Genomic DNA, 22,523 nt, shown 5'->3' on the forward strand with positions numbered 1-22,523 from the left:
ATTACTTTTGACTTGAACGGTGCCTTTTCACAATTTCAAACAAAACCAAAAATGTGATGGCAAACATATATACTCTTCTAAGCACTGAAAAAATATTGACAGCTAAAGACATGAAGATTTACTTGTGTTCCAAATAAATCTTTTTTGTGCGTTGGGGGGATGGGGCAAGGAAAAATCTTAACATTTTGATCCTGAACAGAACCAGGCATTTTTTATTTTGCTTGATATTAATGAAGGTTTGCCAGCTCAGGTCAGCTGAGCTTTCAGGTCCACTTTAGAGCAAACTGAATACCCACCTTGACTGAACAGGCTCTACCGACCATGGGTGAGATACAGTTGCCTAACAACAGGAGTAACCCAGGGCCATTTAAGACCTGAAGATATAATTCAGGACCTACAGCAGACCCCTATCCTACAGGAGGACCAATGGCCTATTCAGTATAACCACAGTGTCCAAAATGACACCAGACACCTACAGCTAGGCAACCAAGTTTGACCATAATTTCCACCATCTACAATAGAAAACTGACTCTCATACAAGAACTTGCACATATATTATCTACCGCACATGCACCCATACTTAGGTATCCAAACTGAGGTCCTGAATTTCACCTTCAATTTTAATGCTAAATACAATTAAAAAAAGTAAGCCACTCCTACAAACTGCAGCCTTTCACAGAAACCATAGCCTAGTATTTTACATACATTCATAAACTTTATGAGAGCATTATACAGAAATGTCCTACTTTTAACTTAATGTATATGTAAGAAACAAAGCCTCTTTAGAGTATTTCAGAAATTACCTTGATTTCCAAGTGTAATATGACTGATTTATCTTGAAGATTTTACTAATATAAGAAAATCAACATTTTGTGCACTGTTAACTACTGATAGCATCCAGGAAGGTTCTATTTCCTTTTTTTGTTGGGTAAAAAAGCACCCCAAACCCATTAAAACTTAAACCCTTTCTGTAGTCCATCTTTATAGCACATGAATTATTTTTCCAACAAAATGAAATTCTAAAAAACAAGTTGCTGTTTCATTCAACTACATGGTCATCAGTTGTACACTTGTAAGAGCTTGGGGGTTGTTTTCTTGATAAATAGGGACATTTATATTTACTTGCTTATAACTATGGAAGCAAGATGTTCCAAGCATCCTCACCAAACTTGCTATAAACCACTGTGCCACACAGTTATACCCCAAAATGAGCACCCTCTAGGCTGCTACTGTGTGGAAGCCCTGTTGTTAGCCCTGTCCTGGATCTAGTTAAACTCAGCACAAGCACTTTGGAGCCTGATTATGCCTGTTCTAGCACTGAAAGGCACTTTTCTTCTTGAACACCAGGAAAGAGGCACCCATGCTTCACCTGAGGCAGGAAGAGCCTGAGAAAGCTGCTTGTTCAGCTGTCTGTACTGAAGCAAAAGGGTAATACCTCCAATAGATCATGGCATTTTAGCTATCATGACTTTTACTGCTCCACCTGTATGAGGATCAGACAGATAGGATTTCCATCTGCAGTTTCTCCCTCCTTCCTATTCCTGTTGCTAAGTATACAGAAAAAATACTCTGAGTGATGCTCTCATTTATCTAAAATGTTAATAGGAACTCGTGAAAAGTCATGCAGTTTCTGACAAATGCATGAAGCAGACCACCAGTAACCTTGTCACATCTCTCTATTTCTGTTAAATGTTGTGCCACTGAAGTCTGGTGAATGTGAAAGTTTACCGGTTGAGGGGTTTTATTATTTTTTCTCCTTGTTATTCACAATGAAATTTGCTGCAGAGTTTCAAAAATCTCCACTGCCAAATTTGTGTTCTAGAAATAAATATACTGGTTTATTACTGATAGTCTGTTAAAAGCTTGACATACTGCACCTGAATGCATGCCAGTATTACAGAAAAAAAAGAAACTAAAAATCCGTTATTTTCATTGCTTCTTAATTTTTGTTCTGTCTATGAAATATTACAGCTATTAAAAGTGTTCCATCAGCATTTTCATCAGGACTTGACAGCATTTAGCTCACATTTTTGGAAGGACAAATGCACGTCTTGCAAATGGAACTTTCTTAACTCTGATCCCCCTCTTTATATGAGTTTTAAGCTTTGGCTCCACTTATTCTCTTTGAAAAGTGAATGTGTAAATCTTGCAATCACAATGAAGACAGGTCATTGACTTCCTGATAAATGCCGAAAGCTCTCAAGTTATGACTACTAAATTTACACACAGTTAAAGAAGTGCCTGACCAAATCTGAAATGATGGACCCATCTGCTTAGATGCCAAGTCGTTACTGTTTTGGGAGAAGGGATAATTGACACTCCTGTGTTACAAAAACATGAAGGATTTTTAGAGTGGCATGGAGTAATCCATCAGTGTCAGCAGAATTCCTACAGCTCTGAAAATCTAAGAATTGGTGTTATCCAAACTGGAATTATGTGGCTTAGTGTAACAACTGTTTGCTTTCCTGCCCAAATTCCTCTGCACTAACAACTCAGTAATGTATTCACCTCACCCCCTGCTCCAATCAGCTATGCACAATCTGCTGTGTGCTGCTGAATTAGCTAGGGCTGTTTGTTTTGTATGGGTTGAAAGGAACTTCACCCTCTGCTTTTTGCATGACTGGATCGACACAGGTCTCCTTCATGAGGACTCTAGGTGAACATAGTGAAGAGGGCCAGAAAGGACGTGACTGGAGACACATTCCCAGCCTTCACAGTCACACTTCTATTTTCTGCAGACTTCTTCTTCAAGCAAGGGATAAGGCATGCATGACTGAATTAATTCAGAAAGTACGAGGTCTGTTGTTGATACCACTCCTAGCTTTATGCAGTCATAAGTTCAGTGATTCTGGATTAACTGTAATGTTCTTTAGGAGCTTGGAGATGAAGAGGGATATGGAAATGAAAAATATTATTATCAAAATAATTCAAAGGCAGATACCATTAAATTCTGAATCCCTTGTCTCCTTCCTTGCTATAAAAAAAAAAAAATCATTATTATCAATGTGTTAAATTAAATGACTTGTGTGCCAACATAGTGGAAATGAACTCAGGGTTACCATGGACAGCTGTGAATACTTAGGAGTGGGGAAACTTGTTTTTTAATTTCTTTCCTTCCCTCTTCTTCCCCCAAGTTTAAAGAGAAAAGAGAATGGATCTTACTTCCAATCTTCGCCTGTTTCTTTTTCAGCTATAACTAAGTTACTAGGAGAACCATCACCCCTTGAGTTTAGACTGAGAATGATGAAAATGTTGACAGGCTCATTGCTACCCTTCTTGCAGAGCTGACAATTAATTTAGTCCAGCTGAAGACTGCAGCAAGACCTAGTGCAAGTGTCAAAGTCACCCTAAGTAAACAATTAATAAATTGAATACAAAAAGATATGAAGCTCTGTCTAGTTTACCATTTTGCAACTGAAAGCCTGAAAGAAAATAATACAGTGATATATCACTCTTCTAGCCAGCCAGAAAGTGTGACATCACTAGTCTAAAACTCAGCCAGACAAGTGGGGAAAAAAGTGAAACCAACTTTCCTAATGTCACAAGTAAGGAACATTTTTTTTCCTTGACTCAGTCTGAAAAAAGGAGCTTTTTTTTTCTTAAGATAACTGATATTCTTCACCTCCAAAGTCACAAAGTAATTTTCTAAAACAAACTTATCAAAAGTGTAAATAAAACCATTTAAAAACAGCAATAACAACATTTCAAGGAAAGAGTGCAATAAAAGTTATTTAGAAACAGTGTAAGAAAATCCTATACATCATAGCTTTCAATTACTATATCACCTAACAGCAAATTTTAGGTCTTACAACAAAAATGACATCTAAATATTCTGTTGCATAAGAAAAGCTAAGGGTATTTCCACAACAGTTTCAATGCAACTCCAGCATATTCCCAAGACTGTTTGTTCCTCCAGTACATCTTAAATCTTTGTTGTAAGTTTCAAGCTTCTAACTATGAAAATAGCAATATGACATTGAATTTAATGAGTGAATACCAAATACAGCACAAGAACACAAGCTGTACTCTCTCAGGGCAAACATCCCTTTAGTCTGGTCCCCAGAACTGACTGGGAACAATGCCTGGGGAGAGAGGACCTGTGGCAAATAGTGGCAAACCCCCATTTTTTGTAGGTTCCAGTCATCTGCTTTTGAGAACCTCTGTAATTATTGTTATCAAATTTCTATTCCATGAATTTGTCTAATTTTGTAAATTCTGGCATCCTGTGATATCCAGTGTCAATGAGCTCCAGAGCTTTCACAGTTTAACGACATTCAGTAGAGAGGAATCATATGGGATGCTTGTTTAATCCTCTAGAACATCATGGAAACAGAACCGTGAACAGCACACATCCAAATAGAGACTTCTGGGCTTGTTACACTGGCTTAAAATCAGGAAGACAACTGTGTTTTAAATATGACTGAACATGAAATGGTATAAGAAAACATCAGATAGTCTGTAACGGCAGAAAACTTGACGTAATACCACCCTTAAGTGTAAAACCGCATTTTTTAGTCACAGTAGATTTAGCCCTGGGACTGCCAGGGCTACACTCAAAGACTGAGAAAAATATTTTCAAGCCTACAGGAGGAACCCAGATTTTCCCTCCATCTTTTGAATGAATCTTTCACATACACACACACAAAAAAGTAACCACATGATGTAGTCATTATTAACTGTGAAGAAGAAACAACTACACTTTCCTAAAAATTAAAAATTAGAATTAATGCAACTTTTGTGGTAAGATTTTTGTTATGATAATGATTTTCACTCCAGTGAAAGAGTTTTGTTCTTCAAAGCTTCATTCCTCCCCATTTATAGGTCTAATGCTTTAATTGAAACACAAATTAAAAGCCTAAAATCTTGTTAAGGGTTTGTTGAATATGTATTTCTTTGATACCTCCTAATCCACATTAAGGTGTGATCATGTGTTAAAGAATTCTGCCTTGATGTAGAGATCAATAGCACCCTCAATTTTATTACACTGAATAAGTACATCAAAATGTTGCCTGTGGAATTCACTCTCACATTGTTGAGGATCACCAAAGGTAAAGGAAGTTACAAATACTATTTAAAGAAAACATTTGAACTATAAATTCAAAAGCTAAACAAGCAGGCAACTCTATACAGGTAATTAAAGGCTCTAAAAGATGTCAAGTCAGAAAACAGACTTTAGAAGTAAAGCGTGTCTCTCTGATAGGTTGGGAGAAAGAAAGTGAACAGAACTAATTAAACTATATGACAATAAGGATTTTTTTCTTAAACACAGAACATTCTTCTCTGTAAATTGGAAGAACCATCGTATTGGAATAAAGTTTTAGCAACATCTCTCCTTAGTTCTAAGTCCTTCAGCTCCAACTGGCATTAAAGCATTGGGATGGAAAAAAAAACCCACCAAAACCCACAAAGAAAGAAAAAAGGAACATAACAAAGGCAGGCTTGGTGAAACTGACAGCTCACCATACGACTAGATACTGTTTAGTTTTGAGGCTTCAATTATGCATGAACAAGTTTTTCTACTTTTAATACATTGCATTAGAGTAGCTATTGCAAGACTGCCTTATCGTTTGTCCAGCTGAATGAAATTTAGTCTTAATCACTTTTTATCCACTTGCTCAGACTTGCAGTAAGAACACAGCAATGGGCATACTGGCACTGATGTCAGTAGTTGAGAGTAATTGCTCTCAAATCCCAAGGACTGTAAAACTCAATCCCTTCTGTTGTTTTTGCCAGTCAGAATAAAACCACTTCTGAGTGACTGGGACTGATAAGGCAGAAGCCTTCTTCTGGGCAGACTCTCTGCAAGAAAATGCAAAATTAAGCAAAAAGACTGTTGTCAGTAAGAAATCCACTCATGTTCTGATAAGGGCAAGCCTAAACTACAGGGATTACTAAAATTTAAAATCTAATCAACGTGCAAAGAAATTAAAGACAGGAGGAAAAAAAAAAAGTTAAGAAAGAATGGCAGGAGATATCAGTGACATCCACAAGAATAGATGAATCACTTCACTATTGAAAAAATAAATTTGTTTTGCACCGAAACAGCCACAGTTTACTTTTCTTACAAGTACTGTGTTGGGAGAGGTGGAGAAAGTTGAATTAGCATGCTCAGCATGGTTTTTCTTGCTTGGAACTGAATCTCCTGTCATACTGTTGCAATCATTCATTCTGTTCTAAGACTTTATATTAAAAATTATGTTTTTCCTCACTCTTCACAGTGCAAAACTCTAAAATCTTACAGTTAGCATGGATGCACTCAGCTCAAGCCTGACCATGATTTAGTCTATCATTTTATTACTGGATGTCTTTCTGATATTTGAAGTTTGCGGCAATAAATCTGAGCCCATGCGTTCCAAAGTCACTTTGCAAAATTTGTCATCTTCTGGTAATGCCAATACAAGGTATACATTAGAGAAGGCTCCATTTCTATCTCTCTGTATTTTACTGTTCACTAGGGTTTAAGCAGTCACAAGGGTCAGGGACAGAGAATGTTGAAGCGAGGGACCCTAGGAGGTTACCTAGAAATTGATAAAACCTGATGCTGCTTTAGGGAAAATGTGGATAAAGAGATAAAATTATAAATACAAAAGAAAATCACCTCTGTATGGAGCTCCACACAGCCATAATTGCAGGATATCACTTGAAAGATTATGCACATTTTAAACTATTTAAAGTATTAATGCATCATTAAGCATTTACAGTGCTCAGTGTCTATGCCTACATTAGCAAGTATTCTGGAAAAACAGGAATGCATGTGTGGATACTTTAGAGGTGGTGTCATGGTTTAAGCCCAGCTGTAACTCAGAACCATGCAGCCGCTCTCTCACACCCCCCCCCCCCCCCCCAGTTCCTCCCCCCTGCTCCTGGAGGGAGGGAGAGGAGAATCAAAAGAATGTAACTCCCACAGGTTGAGATAGGAACATCCCAGTAACTAAGGTATAACACAAACCACTACTGCTACCACCAATAATAATAATGATAAGGGAAATAACAAGGGGATTAATATAACTGCTCACCACCCGCCAACTGTTACTCAGCCTGATCCAAGCAGTGATCTTGCCCTTCCAGGTAACTGCCCCCAGTTTATATAGTGGGCACGATGTGTCGTGGTATGGAATACCTCTTTGGCTAGTTTGGGTCAGGTGTCCTGTCTCTGCTTCCTCCTGGCTTCCCCTCCTCCCTAGCAGAGCATGAGATTCAGAAAGTCCTTGGTCAAACTAAACTTTAATGAGCAGCAACTAAAAACATCGGTGTTATCTGCACTGTTCCCAGGCTAAAAGTCAAAAACACAACATTGCACCAGCTACTAAGAAGAAGAAAAAATGACTGCTACCGCTGAACCCAGGACAGGTAGATACGGGGGACCCAACATCCATCCCAGATGAATTTCAGGGATCAGGTCCTTTTCCAGTAAATGCAAAAAGCAACAGGTGAGAATCTCTGCTACCTGCTTTCATTACCTTTATGGCTACAGGGCTTCAAGGATTAACAGAAGATAGGTCATACCATGAATCTCAGTTTATTTTAACAATATTAATACTAATTTACATGTTAACAGTGAGGTATTAGAAAGCATACTTTTCCATAATAAGAGTATGCGAAGAAAGGTAGTATATTTTTCCAATTTTTCTCCTTGCTTAAAAGAAGACATGCCAGACTAGACATATTCAAATACATTTTCATGCTCATTGCTTTTTCAAGGACTTGTAGCATTCATAGCAACAAATTCCACCCTACACACTGCATTTGCTAGGCTTATTCTATTCTAAATGAAAGGCACTTCTGAATGTCCTGAGCACAATAAACAAAAGGGTAGATTACACAACAAACAAAAAACCAACAGCAACCACCAAGAGTCGAGACAAGAGTCCCAAGGAAGATTGGGGCTGGTGGTGGTGTATGAAATCCCAGGAATTAAAAAAAAAAAAAAAAAGCAAAACAACTCTCTAGAAGGAAGAATTGTTGATCTAAATGGCACTTCATTTTTGAATGTCCCACCCAGTTTCTCAAATATGCTCATAATAATCCATGTCACTACAATGCAGTACACATTTTCCCTCTTAGCCTAGCACCCACAGGACCATAGAGGCAGCCTTTGCGCTGGCCAGTCCTGAGCACCAGTTAGTGCATATGGGACACAATTCAGATGATTTCAAACTTGGAAAATTCCCCCTGGCTTAGTGGGAAACAATTCAGCTTCAGAAACACTTCAGCTTCTGACAGTTTCAAAGTTATTCCAGGCAGAAAACTTTAATGTTTGGTTTTGTGATCCTTAGGCATGGATGCTCCTGTCTTCAAAGGGAGACTCATTTGGACTTCTGACAACCTTTTCGTCACTTGTCCCAATGCTATCTACTTCAGGGACTTTTCTAGGACTGTAACATTTTTACTCACCTGTACAAGATGGGATCTCACCCTTTTTACACCTGTGCCTCTTCAGAGCTTGCTTCCTCTCTCTGCATATATTATGTTGTGGGAATTAAACCTTAATAAACCTCTTACAGAGGATAGTCTTAGAGACTTATATGTTCTCCTTCCTTTATTTTGGGGCTCAAAAGTAGCAACTGGAAAAAAACAAGTGGGACCAACCTCCATCCTTGGGAACATTTTTGGATTTACAACATTCTAGTTCCTAACTGGCACATTATAAATAACCTTACTAACAGTACAACAAGATTTTGTACTGTTTCATAAAGTGTTTATGATAACTATTTGTTATACATTATTTTTACCCTAAAATCTCAAACTTGCTATCAGCTCTCTGGAAAGATCACAAATGCTATATGCCTAGAAAATCTGGCTTGCAGCAGAAACCTGTTCTTCCTGTCCTTTGCCCTTGTCTTGGCACCTCCAGGTTTGTGGGTTTGTGCTGCCACAACATCACACCTGTAGACCACAAAGTTCCTGTTCTCCAGTAACACAATAGGACTCATTTTCCCCTTCCCAAGGCTCTGCCCATTTCTGAAGGCCCTGCACCTCAAATGGCTATAGCCACCACTTCTGCTAGTTTCTGTAATGCAGTTCAACTTCTAGAGTCTAGTTCAAGAGAACATCTTTATTCTTGAAAGCATATGAATATGTACAGCATTTTGCAGGAATTCTGTCTTGAATCACAGTGCCAAAGAAATGAAGGAGACAAAACAGATGTGGAGACACTGAAGTCCTGAAGTCCCTAATGGCTTTATTGCTTAGGCTTTTGGACCGGACAGAAAGCAACTCTAAACACAATCTTACCATTCTTTTCTTTCCTATATATAGTAGTGGCTCCATCTTGATTCCTGAAAAGATGTGATAAAGCAATTTACAGTGCACTTTCTAAAACTGTTCCCGAAGCCCTGAACTTCATCTTCCACTCAAGCTGATGTTAAAATAACCTCTGAATGAGGGCTGGTGGGAGCACAGTGTACCTGTGAAGTTACAGAACAATTCGCAGTACATCAAATGGGAAAACATAAATGAAAAATCTCATTACCTTAAAATATCAAGGAAAGCCAGTGGAACTAAGCTATGCTTCACTCAAGTTAATTTTATTACTTTCAACATTAAGATTGTATAGATTTGGTAATACAGGAAAGAGTTAAACAGGGGTAAGGAGGGGTAGGGTTTCTTTTTCTGTTTTTTTTTTTTTTTTTTTCAAAACTGGCTAAAAAGTAAATTCAGCATTATAAAGAAGAGAAGAAAAAATTATCAAGTGAAAATTAAAGATATGTTCATCATTGTCAGCCTTCCTGTAAAAGCAGCTTTCCACATTTGCATGGCAAGACTACAAAATACTTCAGAGAGAAACAGTATCTGTGAGGAAGGGATGTTGTAATTCTGTGGTGTCATTAAATATGAGTGACAGGTGGTACTCATCCTCTGGATTTTCTTCAGCAAGAACTGCAACACACACTGAAGGGCTTAAAAACAAAAAAAAAAAAACCCAAACAACCAAACAAATCAATATGCTCTCAAGCACTACTGATAAGCTCCTAAGCTGCAGAAGACTTTGCTACATACGGATTCTTCCGCTGCGAATATCTGTTGTACACTTTACCTCCTCTATAAAAATGGGCATCAAGGATTTTTGTAAAATGCCTGTGTGCTGTAGTAGGGATTTACAATGGAATCTGATAGTGTATAAAACCACAACTCATTTTATTGTGATGGGAGGACCTTGCAAAAGGGAGGGCTACCACAGAACACAAAACCTGAATTTAATAAACTCAGAAAGGGTGATGTACTTTTGAGGTTAAGACACTATAAGGCCATTAATCTATCAGGAAAGATGACCCTGGAAGAATGCTATTGTGTATATGTCTCTTTGCAAGTATTCATTATTTTTCCTAAATGTTGCTATGTACGAGTGTTAGAGGTGGAGCTCTGATCCATTTTGCTTCATAAGAGCTTGGAACTCAACTGAACAGAGGCAGTGCATGGGGATCTACAAGCAAGCCACGGAAAAATCAGATACACAAACTTCCCTATACCTTGGAGACCATTTCAACTTTACCTGCTAAAATAATTAGAAGCAGGATCAATCTGTGTCATGCCTGAGAGAAATGCTTCAAGTACAGCCAGACAGGTATTACCGAGGGCAAAACACAAATCGTGACATCAACACACAGTTTGAATTTGAAAAAACAATTTACCAACTAGCCACTTCCATGTTTATGTAAGAAGAAACATAATTAGCACTGTGAAAACTGGGAAGCTTAAAAAAAACAAACACAAAACACACCTCTCAGAAAGCATTATTAGTTTTTGATTCATGCTGTAGATTCAGCATTGTCTCTATGGATGGGTTTTATATTGCTTTGCTTTTGTTATTGTGTCAGATAACAACCCAAAATCTGAAAGCTGTTTTGTTTGTCTGAGAATGAGCTCCTCAGACATGAAAATAAACAGCACTGTTGCTTTGAAAGCAAAATATAAAGACTGAAATGTTAAGCATAGCTTATTCCAAGCTGCATTTTATTGAAAAAAAAAAGAAAAAAAAGGTAGAGTCTATTAAAAGAAAAAACAGTAAAAATATAACACTTATAATATTAACACTTATTATCTGTGTATAAAGACAAAATCAATTCAGCCAGTGTGTTTATATAGGACCACTAAAATTAAATAGCAGAAATCCTACAAATCATCATAGGCAGACACATTTTGCACCCATCAATCACAACATAACATAATATTATAGTCAGCTCCTGCTCTCCCTATATTACTTGGAATAGAGAGCAGCTTTAAAAACAGAACTGGTGCTCACTGGCATTTACATTTATAGCTATATGAGGGCAACCTGGCAGTTAATTTTTTTTAAACAGAGAGACTGAATGAAGCTATAAACCAGGAGAATGTCCCAAAACTTCACACAGATGGATTTGATCCATGTTATTCTTGCTTGGAAGCTCAACAGTCAAGTAGTATGAGCAAATTTTTTCCACTACTAACCTGATTTTTTTCCCCTATTTCTTATTTCTGTAGGACTTTTCCCCCTACATGTCTGATTATCACTCTTGAGTAAAGGCCAGGCAAGTTCTGACCAACTGAGGTGCTTACCCCAACTTCTAAGGAAGAATTCCATTTTATTTTAATACTGCACTTCATTTTCAAGATCTCCAGCAAGAACTGCTAGAACATAGGGCTTCCCATAACTGTTTTCCAGCAAAGAGACAGATAACCTCTACAGACTCTCTTCAAAACATCAGAAAACAAAGGCTCCAAGCTTCAGAACAGGAGAAAATACAGGCTTCCATATTCAGAAACACAAAGACCACAAGTTTCTCATTCCCTATCAATGTTCAAGCACACTGAAATAAATGTTTTCAATTTTTTTACTCAACCCCAATCAAAGACAACACACTAAATGAAAAAAAATAGAATTAATTTCTACCTCAATCTGGGTGGTGTTATCGTGTCCCTCTTCAAGCAGCAGATCCGTGAAACCCCCCGGCTCAGAGGAATCCTGTCCCATGCTAGCTCTATTGGTGTCAACTGATTTGAGAGACTCTGAATGCCTTCTCCACCTGTGGATGCTTACATGTGAATCCACTCGTGCATTTTCCTCCACTTTAGGGAAGCTCTGAACAACTTCATAAAACACACCTGTTTGGAAAAACAAACAAAGTGGAACTTTGGTTTACTAATAATAACTGAAAACCTAAGAACAGTATTTTTTAGAAATGTTTCAAAAAACTCATCAGAATCAACATTTCGATTTCTGATAAAGTTTCTACATATAACAACAACAACATGAGAATATAAAAGGATAGCATGTTATATACAAATTAAGAATTTGGACCAAGTTTTGCAATCTCCTCTAAAGAAGTTAAATGTTTTATTTTCCTGCTTACTTTATGTCTTGGAAAAGCTTTCCCTGCAACCTTTGTCATTTTGATACCTGCCTACTCATAGGTGTCACTTTTCAAAATAAAATAAATCCAAGAAAATGAAACAGCTAATCACTTAACAAAAGTAGAAGAGGTAGAGAAACACTGGTAGAGACTTAGCTTTTGCTACTGATTCTACGTAAAAAGAGTTGGGAACCTTGTGAAAGGCAAATAAACATTATGAAAGGCATGAAATTCCATGAACATCTGTTCCAGCACAGAAATAAAGCTGCCCCGTTGTATAAGTGATAAATGCAAATGATGTGTGAAGTCTGCAGACACCCACTATATCCTCTGCAAAGGGTGAGTGGTTGGGTAGTGTGCTTTGTGTATTACTTTTGAACTTTCTTCATGCTCATTCACAACTTTTTCATGCTAGTAAAACTATCACCAAGACAAACACGACTTCTTCAGTAGCTTCCAGTCTGCCCAATCCAAAAGGCAACCAAAGTACTTGTTGTTAACTTATTTCAGTTAACACCATCAAGATGGGGTAGAGCAATTTTGCATACTTTGCACTAAAAATTAAATATGCTTTTTGTACTGTCTTTGCGTCTAAAGGGAGACGTAGAAGGGCGCTCTGTGCTTTTCATGTGTCAGGAAGAAAGGGTTTTCATTTAAAAAAAACCACAACCAACTGTGAGGTTCCAAATGAACTCTCAAGAGAAATGGCAAAGTAAAAGAAAAATACTCTAAGGATAGACTGGTAAATAAATTATTTGCAGAAAGATTTCCATTGCTTCTGTTTGGCAGAAACGTCTGAGCAAAAGCACTGCTTCCAAGGTCTTACTGAACATCATGTATGTTGTCTATGTACAGAAGAGACAGAAAAACAGAAAATCACCTATCAAAGGTTTACATGAGAAGTAAGATTTTCCTGCATCATAGGAGGAGCAGCTATAGGAATCATGGATGTAAGAGAATCTGACATTTTTCTTGACAGACCAGAGAGTTACAGTACAGAAACAGTCTCCAACACACTTTAGGCTCTGTGTGGTTCCATTTTCTCTACCAAATTCCCCAAAATCTACTAGACCTATCTCCTAAGCTATTTGATCGCTCCCAATCACGCTGAAATTAATGTGAGTTGAAGGTGCTTTGTCACCTAGAGAAATCAGAATTTAATAGAGATGCAAAATAAGCTATCTTAGGCCATAACTTTTCTCAGACCCTGGATAATCAGACTTCTTTTAATTGGTGGCTTTTTGAAACCCATTTCCTTGCATTTCTTGAAAGCCTTAGAACACTTGTCTTCAAGAAATTGCCACCACACTCCCTGTTTTATCAAGCAGTCATCTGCCAGATGCAGAGGAACAGTCCAGCAGATGAACTAACTTATTCCTCCACAGTCCTTATCAGAATCTATTCAAAGCTGCCCTCCCTGCTTCAGGTTGGAGGCACTCACCATGCTGTTATGGGAATAAGCACATCGGAAAGCTGACAGTCACAGCAAACTTCTCAGATACACAGATCACAGATAGGTACTTTCTGCCTGCAATATGCAACGCCTGAGTCTGGTTCCATGGAGGCAGTGTTTGCCGTCTGCCTCAGCTGAGCCTGCAGCACCAAGACACCACAGCACCTTCTGCATGGGGAGAGTTAGACACCTACAAATGGGGATCCCAAGCCACAGTACAACATCTACATGTTTGCAGAACCCCACTCCCTTCTGAAGCACTTCTGGCTGCCCCTGATGGCTCAAAAATCATGTTCAGAGAGAGAAATAAAAAAACATATTTACTCCCATTTTGCACTCCCACCACACCCTACTATTTTTTATGGCAAATAATCAACATGTTGAGGCAATCACCTAAATTAGCAGAAAATGCGGAAGTTATGGGAGGGTCTTAAATCCTATTCACCTCAGGCTGAGCCTTTTCTGTAAAGGAAAGGAACTACACTTTCTTCTCCCACATCCTGAATAGAAATGAATGTGATTTCTAAGCTTTAAGGTGTAGTAACATAAACTGATTTTTAAGACAATAATAATACATTGCTGAAGAGAAGAAGATAAACACATTGAGGTATTTCCACTGGCTTGAGAATTCTGCACATTTTTCTCTATAATTTTCTTTTATGGTATAATTGCATCATGGCATCTGCAAAATTTGGCATGGGACAAACCCCATTAGAGAACTCTCTGATGTCTTCAGTGCAAAACTTTTATCCTATTTCAATGGTATTAATTATGTGATTTTTGTATAGAAAAATAGAAAATATTCTAAACCATTTGTTACTGCTATGGCATTGATAAATATTTTACAGGTACAAGCTATACTGACATAAAGAAGCTTAGAGTCATCTAACTGTATTCAGAATGCATTATATACTTATAAATTTTTTAGTAGAAAGAATTAAAAGCATGAACTGATAACGTTTTCAGTTTACAACTAGTCTTTGGGGTTTTTTAAACACAATTATCTGTGAAAGCTTCTAGCAGTGTTACCACTTGACTAGTTAACTGTCCTGGACTAGCAGAGTGGAGATACTGAAGCTGTAATGCGACATAAAATCTGGATGTCTTTTCAGGGAATAAAGAGAGAAATTTGCTGTAGTCTTCCTCCTTCATTAAACGTTTTCCTTAAGCTACTGGGGACGGAGAGAGAGAAATAAAAGGCTTGGCAAGACCAGCTCTGATCCAGTGCGGTGTTTCTGGTTTATCCTGATAAATCTCTAACACTGAGAAAGTGATAAAGGTTTTTTCTTTAAACAAGCTGAAGAGAGTGTTTTCCTTTTATGTAAATATCATTTAAATATATAATTTATCATATAATGGATAAATTAATTTTCAAGTTCTAAATGTAGGCAGCTGATGAAGAAAAAACATTCAGAAACCTAAGATTCCAATACCTTACAAGTTACAATTAGTTCATGTTTCTGCTTCAAATCTCTCACATAAAATGCATTTTAGAGGAAATGTACCAAATTATACTCTTATCTTTTAGATCTCTGAGCTTGCACCTAATTAACACTGAAGGAGAACATGTCATTCAAATCAATCAGAAAGCAGCCAAATACTGTAATATCTGATTAATAATAGAACCATAATATTGGCAAACATAAATGAGTAGTAACTTGTTCAACTTCTATGAACACTCAGAACTACAATAAGCCTTCAAATCTGTTCAAATTGGAACATAGTTTTCAACTGATATTTTTATGTGCAAACCACAAGAATGCTATATATAGTCCTCTTACTGGCATGAAGATACCTTGGTGTGAAGGTCTGTGTAGCTAATATTATACTTTGATATTTTGGAAGTAGCAAAAATAGAATGCAGATATTTCTAATGAATATGTAATGAAGCTGGTGTTTTGGTCTGATCCCTCAGCTCTTGCCCTTGAAGTTTGCAGAAAATCAGAAATGAAAATCATGTCTTGAGCTCCTTTTCCCTTTCGGTTACGTTAGAATCTAAGACTTCAAGTGTGTGTTGAATAAAGCTAGAAGGGAAGTGGGATGGGGGCAAGGAAAACATCTATAAACAGCTTTCACTGCTCTGAGATTATTTGGACTTAATGAATGACTGCTGGCAAGTTCAGAAACTCTTGTCGCAGTTGGCCAGTTCAGCCCTTCATAGTCAATATGATTGATCAGAATTACCACCAAAGGTTTTAAGGGAATTGGGGCATCATTCACACAAACTGGAAAGACCTACACAGAATATTTAGAGAGGAGACTGATGAAGGGCTATAGGTGAAAATTACAGACAGACTTACTTCTCACATCTAAGACAGGTGCTTCATGTTTCCTTCTGTACAGCTTTACATGCTCAGAGGAAAAAGACTTTTAAAGGGTTTTGGCATGTATTGGCTAACCCACCCTGTACCAAGACACTACCTTTGGCTACCTTAGCTTGCATTTTAACAAGTACTAAACAAGCTTTTAAACTGTATTAAGGTATCCTGATGGAGGAGACAGGACTGAAGCCTGTATTTTTTTGTACATCAGAAGCTGGACCTAAATTTGAGGTGGCTCTGCTAGTCTGAGGTTTGGGACAGGAAGACATGAGTCCTGTACTACAAAACACACAGAACTGTTTAACACTTACAACATTAACATAAAGTGATGTTGAAAGTGGGCAACAAGCCGATATGTGGAGAAATTTGTCTACTTCAATATTGTGAGTTATGTCAGCAGCTCTTATACATTGGAAGTCCAGATTGGGCTATACAAGAAAGCTTTCCTGAAAGGGAAGAAGCTGCCTGAGTATGGAAGGGGACAAGGGTTGCCTGCTTTGCCAAGCCTGTCCTCAAACAAAAAAGGGAAAAATTCTAAGTAAATAAAAACAAAATGAAATAGTAGAGCTTGACAAGTAAGACAGCTCTGACTTAGTAGAGAAGCCTGGTCAGCATAAAGCTTCATTTTGAATGAAGATCTAGGTCTCATTTTACAAGAAAAAAAAAAACAGAAACAAACATTCAAAATTTTACAGAGAGAAGAAAGAAAGGAGAAAGAAAACCTATTTTGAAACAAAAAGGGCAAATAGCTAAATGGTGTTCCACTCATTCAACTGTTTTGGGTTTTTTTCTCCCCTTTTCCATAAGGTCAAATGTGAAACATTTTAGCTCATCACAATTTCAGAATTACATTTCAGAAAAACGTGTTAATTACATTTCATGATAGCACATATTTAGGCCAACTCTGCAATTTGACTAATTTCATAAATGCATCATAATCAACAAGCCTTTTTTTTCTTTAAAGCCCAGAAATATTCATACATTGAAACCACTACTCAGCAGATTGCTTGTGAGATATAGTAGCATCTTTCAAAATCTGCCACAGCAGAAATGCCGGCAAAATCAAATATCAAAGGCAAAAATTTATTCATCTAGGAACTGAAAATGCCATCATACTCCCTTAAGTAACTTTCTATAAGCCATCTCTTCCATCTTATTTCTATTATGACCATTTTATTAGTAAAGATGAGAAGCCAACAAATAAATGTTGGTGGAAGATATGTATACTGGACACATGAAGTGGTAGACTGTTCAAAACATAAATATTTCTTTAGAGGATTCTCCAAGTAGATTGCTCATATACTGAATGTCAAATATCACAGCAGAGTCATACTTTTCATGAGAAAAATTTCCAATTTAAACTATCTCTGCCTTTGAACAGCTCAACAATATATAGGCTTCTTTTTCTGCTGTACCTCATTCATGGACTCAACAAATTCCACCTTTCTGACCTTAATTTAGGAAAGACATAAGAGAGATGCTTGACTTTCAATATGTCCTTGATAATAAAATGATAAATTCAGCAAAGCATTTGACACTGTCCCTCACAACATCCTTGTATCTAAACTGGAGAGACATCAATTTGATAGATGGACCGCTTGGTAGATAAAGAACTGGCTGGATGGCCACACAGAAAGAGCTGTGGTCAATGGCTCAATGTCCAGTTGGAAAACAGTAACGAGTCGTGTCCCTCAGGGATCGGTGTTGGGACCGGTCTTGTTCAACATCTTTGTCACTGACATGGACAGTGGGATTGAGTGTGCCCTCAGCAAGTTTGCTGACGACACCAAGCTGTGTGCCTCGGTTGACACTAGCACTGTATGAGGGGTGACCACGTGGGCCATGAGGAAAGGTAATGAGGGGCAAGGAGAGGCAGCCATGAGCGGAGGTCATGAAGGGAAAGGAGGGGGGGGCCATAAGGGGAGATTGTGAGGGGAAAGTAGGGGCAGCCATGAGGGAAGATCATGAGAGGAGACGAGGGGTGGCCATGAGGGAAGATAATGAGGGGAGAGGAGGAGAAGCCATGAGAGATCATGAGGGGAAAGGAGGAACAGTAAAAGCACTATTATGTTTATGCTAACAATGCAGAGAATAATCCTTTACTTCAACCCTTCACTTTCTGAGATGGATACAAAATCTCTTTGCAAGGAAACCACAGAAAATGAAGATGGAATTGATTCTGGTTTAGCCTTTCCTTGCAGAAGAAGCAGCTCTAATAGGCTTAGCTACCCAGCCACAGCAAATTCAATTTGGGTAGTCTTCAGCAACCCTATTAACAAAACCCAGAAAAGTCAGAATTGTGTACTTCTGATTTAATTAAAGCTCCACAGATGTACTGCTGCTGGTGTGATATTTTCCAGAGATTTCAGGTTGGAGCAGGTCAGAGACCTCATGGAACACATTAAAAAAATTAAAGCCCATGCTATTAGTGCCTATTTAAACTTGGCACATGATGCACTACTAAAATAGTTTCTCCAGTTGAAAAATGGTAAAGACTTTCTTTCTCTTGAAGTTCTTCTTGTCTCATGCTGCTGTAACTTCAATATAGCTTCTTTTCATATAGTTTTGATCTTTGTTATAGAAACAACCATTTTTTAACACTGGCCTTCAATTTTTGTTTCAGCTGAAGATCTTTAAAGATTTTCTAGTAGAGTTGTAGATTTAAGCCTACTCAAAGGAATACTTCCCAGTTCTCCTTTTCCCCTCCTCCTTTCCAGCAGAGAATTTGGCATTATAGAAGGGAAGCCCGACTCCCCTTATCTCACCTGACTAGCTGAGAAAAGGTGCTTCTTGAGACATTGAACAGTCCTGGGATTTTTCTTTTAGGCCTTTTACTTTCAGCTAACCCATATTCAGTATGATTAACATCACTTAAAGTTTGCATACCATACAAATAGGTTTCATATCCACATTCCCAACAGCACTTCTGACAAGTATTATTAACGCAGACACCGCAGTGTGCCTAGATAAATATTTATCACATACTAAGTTACCATGTAAAGCAAAAGGAAGTATTTCTGTAACGCTCTTACATACAGGGCACAAAACTCAAAATAACAGTAACCATACTTTTTTTTGTGGATTATCAAATTACAGCATAGAAAAGCAGGAAGTAAACTTGTTTTAGCTCATCTGAGGTTTTCTGATTAACCATCATAGCAATAATGTCAAAATGTTAATTCATGTGTAATTTATGTATTTTCTGTCCAAACCTCACTATATCACAAACCCTTGCTAAGCCACAAAATTGTTTTTGTAAAAAGCCGGGGAAAAAAAACAAAACACGAAACCCTAAAAAAAATTGTTCTGCTAAGAGAAATGGCAATCTCTCTATAATATTCTATTTATATGCAAACTCTTGCTTTTCCAACCTAGATTCAGTAGTTTTCCAGAGAATACTAATACCAACTGTAGTCTATTTAAACACATTGGACAGAAGTTTATAAAGGCTCTTCTCTAGTCAATGACTGGATTACAGCATAATGGCTAACATTGGACAGTAGCATTTATAGCTGTCTCAGTGTCCGCCTTACAGTTCCAATTTGAAAGCATCTTTGTTTTTTCTGAAGGATCTAGCAAACCTGCGCACTAGAACAACCCAAAGATGCTAGCCTCATGGTCACTCAGCTTCTTCTCTAGATCCAGGCTTAACCAGAATGAGCAAGTAATCCATTCAGCTAGAAGACATGCACAGGTATGCACAGATATGTAGATGATAAAATGGAGTTAAAAAGTTAGATAGCCAATTTTGCAGTAATTTCATAAGGACTAATTTCTGTTTCTAAGTGGTGGAGAAAAGCATACAAAAGTGAACTAGTCTTCATAATTTGAACTGCAGCTTTATGTCTGGAACTCCTTTTGCATGACTTGTCAAGGGAGAAGTCAGAAAATATCTGGGATGCGCCAAACTCTATTAGCTTGGCTAATTTGTGCCCTCTCCACCAGTCAGTGGCAAATGCAACTTTAGTAGGAGGGTTATCTTCAAGATAACATCAAGACAGATGTAAGCCTATTGCTTTAAAAATGGGTTAGCACAACAGCACTAGTCTTTTTGTAGTATGCAAAGAGCAGCAATTCCAGGGACACCGCTCTGGCCAAGACTACATCAGTTACCTCTCCACAGGCCTGTCACTCACTGGTGGTGGAGCAGCAGCAGAGGGTAATTGGCTTCCTGGGTAGCCCTGTCAGGCTGACTTCAAGTCAGGCACAGGGATCAATGTCAGCTTTCACACCAAAGGCAACCACACTGGATTTGGTGTCTCAAGCAAAGAGACAGACAGAAAAAGAAAGCTCACATATCCACACAATAGAACTCCCCATGCATATGTGTATATGCAACATCACCTTGTAGGCACAGGTTAAAATCGGCACAACCCAGCACAGTGGAAATTAGAGAAGGCTGCATAATGCCTCATACAGTATAATAAACACAGATGGACACACAGACAAAGATTTTCCTCTCTTCTCTTGTCAGGAGTGCTCCACAGGCTGTAGTCACCTTGTTAACAAGTTTGTCTGCAAATAGGGACAAACTCCTCAGCCCCTTATTTGCTCCTAGATCATTTCTTGCTGAAACATGACACAGTTCTCCTGCTGTGTGCTCAGTTCCCTCTGCCCCCCTCACAGGACTAGAAAGGAAGTGGTTTGCGGTATTAGATGTTTTAGAGAGGTCAGTATTTGGAAAACTGAAAAATGAACAAGCAATTGCCATTGCCCAGAAATGTGTAATGGGGAATGCAATAGTATCTGACATTGTAAAAGCTGAAGAAAAAAGCTGTATGACTTTTCCTTCAGAATGCTGGTAAAAAGGGAATTTTTTGAAGATGGGAAATTAATTTTTTTAAATAAATAAGTTAAAATTTAAAATTGATCGTGGATATATATATATAACTTGGGCTTTCTATTTGTGCACTGTTAAATGCCAAACTGTTTTCAGACAGCCTAAAATGTAAACCCCTTCATTTGCTTTATGGGTTATATAAAGAAATTTTATATCTTTTATGTTCTGCACACAAAAGTTTCCTCGACCAACAGTGATTCATGTTTTAGAAAGATTATGCCAGCTACAAGAAAACTGATTGATCATTTGCAGAATTAATGGATTCATTTCATAAAACGTGAAGGCTCAGTGCCAGGATTCCCTACACTGTGGTGTCAAGAAAGGTTTTTCATAAAATATGCTGCAAAAAGTAAAAGTAGTAAATTCGCATGTTCAAACAGAGAGCTGCTCCAAAGGTCAGGAAAAATAAAGATGATTTCATGGGATTTATCTGGTAGGGTTACATGTTTAGATCAGCAATGACTGAGAAATATATTAAAGGCTAGTACTTTAAAATTCTCAAGATATTTTTTATCCAATTTTCTTGGCTTTACATACACATTGAATTATGCTTACTCTATTTTATTCTTGAGATGTTTTCTATAGAGATGGGATGGTCAAGAAATTACAACGATAATTTCCTTAAAAGAAGAGATTGAAACTTGTTTCAATGTCTCTTCACCCTCACCCATAAATGCTGTTCAACTTAAATTTCTCCTTACATGTACACAGTTCCTTCATCTCTGTATCTTTCGTTCCAAAAGAATAGCACATGACTTTAAAAAAGAATATCTATTGCCTTCCATTTTCATCCACATGCACTAAGTACATATTTTCAGGACTTTTGAAAACATAATAATGATTTAAACAATAAGGGCTTCAATCAGGCCTGATGCAGTAAGTCAGTCCTGTAGATATGGCCCTCTGTAAGATCAGCCACTAGAGAAGTCAGAACCTTCCAACTTTCCTGGAAGCACAAGAGAAAACTAACTATAGTAAATATATATGGTGTAGAGATGGCTTCTACATAAGGAATCAAAGTGTACTGGGAAAGCCTGGCTTGGGTTACTCAATTTTTTACAGCTTTTTGCATAACAGCTCAATGGATGCTTCACTTTTGCTATCTGTAAAATGCACATAATGATACTGGCTTTGTCTGTTAAACACATTCTGTGTTACTGATGACAAGTGCTAGATAATAGCTATGTACTACTTTATTACTGAAATGCCATTGTTTATTTCTTCCAGACTCTCTGTCTGAAGGGGCAAGCTACTTTATGCCTTATCAAATGAAGATTAAATTTGTTACTGAAATTAAAATGGTTCTAAATGCCTTCAGCTTCTTTTCAGGAAAAATTCTCATTTTACCTTCAGGAGATCTCCTGGAGAAAAACATCATGTTTCTAGCACACTAATGGGAGGAAATTAGAGTGAAGGCTGTTCTTAAACTCTGGCACAAAATCTGCATTGCTAAACTTGATGTGGGAACAAAAAATAAAATAAATCATACATTAAGGAAGAATTGTTGTAGATACATATTTTGAGTAAAAAAAGCAGCTGTATTAAACCTATCAAGAAGCAGAGACATAAACATCAGAATT

General features: G+C 37.6%; 1 protein-coding gene across 2 annotated transcripts in view; it reads right to left on the bottom strand.

The window, feature by feature from the left end:
• The window catches only part of PLXDC2 (plexin domain containing 2), a 264,806-nt gene that overhangs the window by 137,657 nt on the left and 104,626 nt on the right, over positions 1-22,523 (bottom strand). For both annotated transcript variants that reach the window (XM_061352104.1, XM_061352114.1), the window contains one exon: positions 11,870-12,081. In XM_061352104.1, the coding sequence (XP_061208088.1) occupies positions 11,870-12,081 (212 nt within the window). The remainder of the gene's footprint in view (positions 1-11,869; positions 12,082-22,523) is intronic.

This window comes from Neopsephotus bourkii, unplaced genomic scaffold (assembly GCF_033783945.1).
Source record: "Neopsephotus bourkii isolate Nb327-2 ecotype Australia unplaced genomic scaffold, CSIRO-AGI_Nbou_v1 NB_53, whole genome shotgun sequence".
Classification (NCBI taxonomy): domain Eukaryota; kingdom Metazoa; phylum Chordata; class Aves; order Psittaciformes; family Psittacidae; genus Neopsephotus; species Neopsephotus bourkii.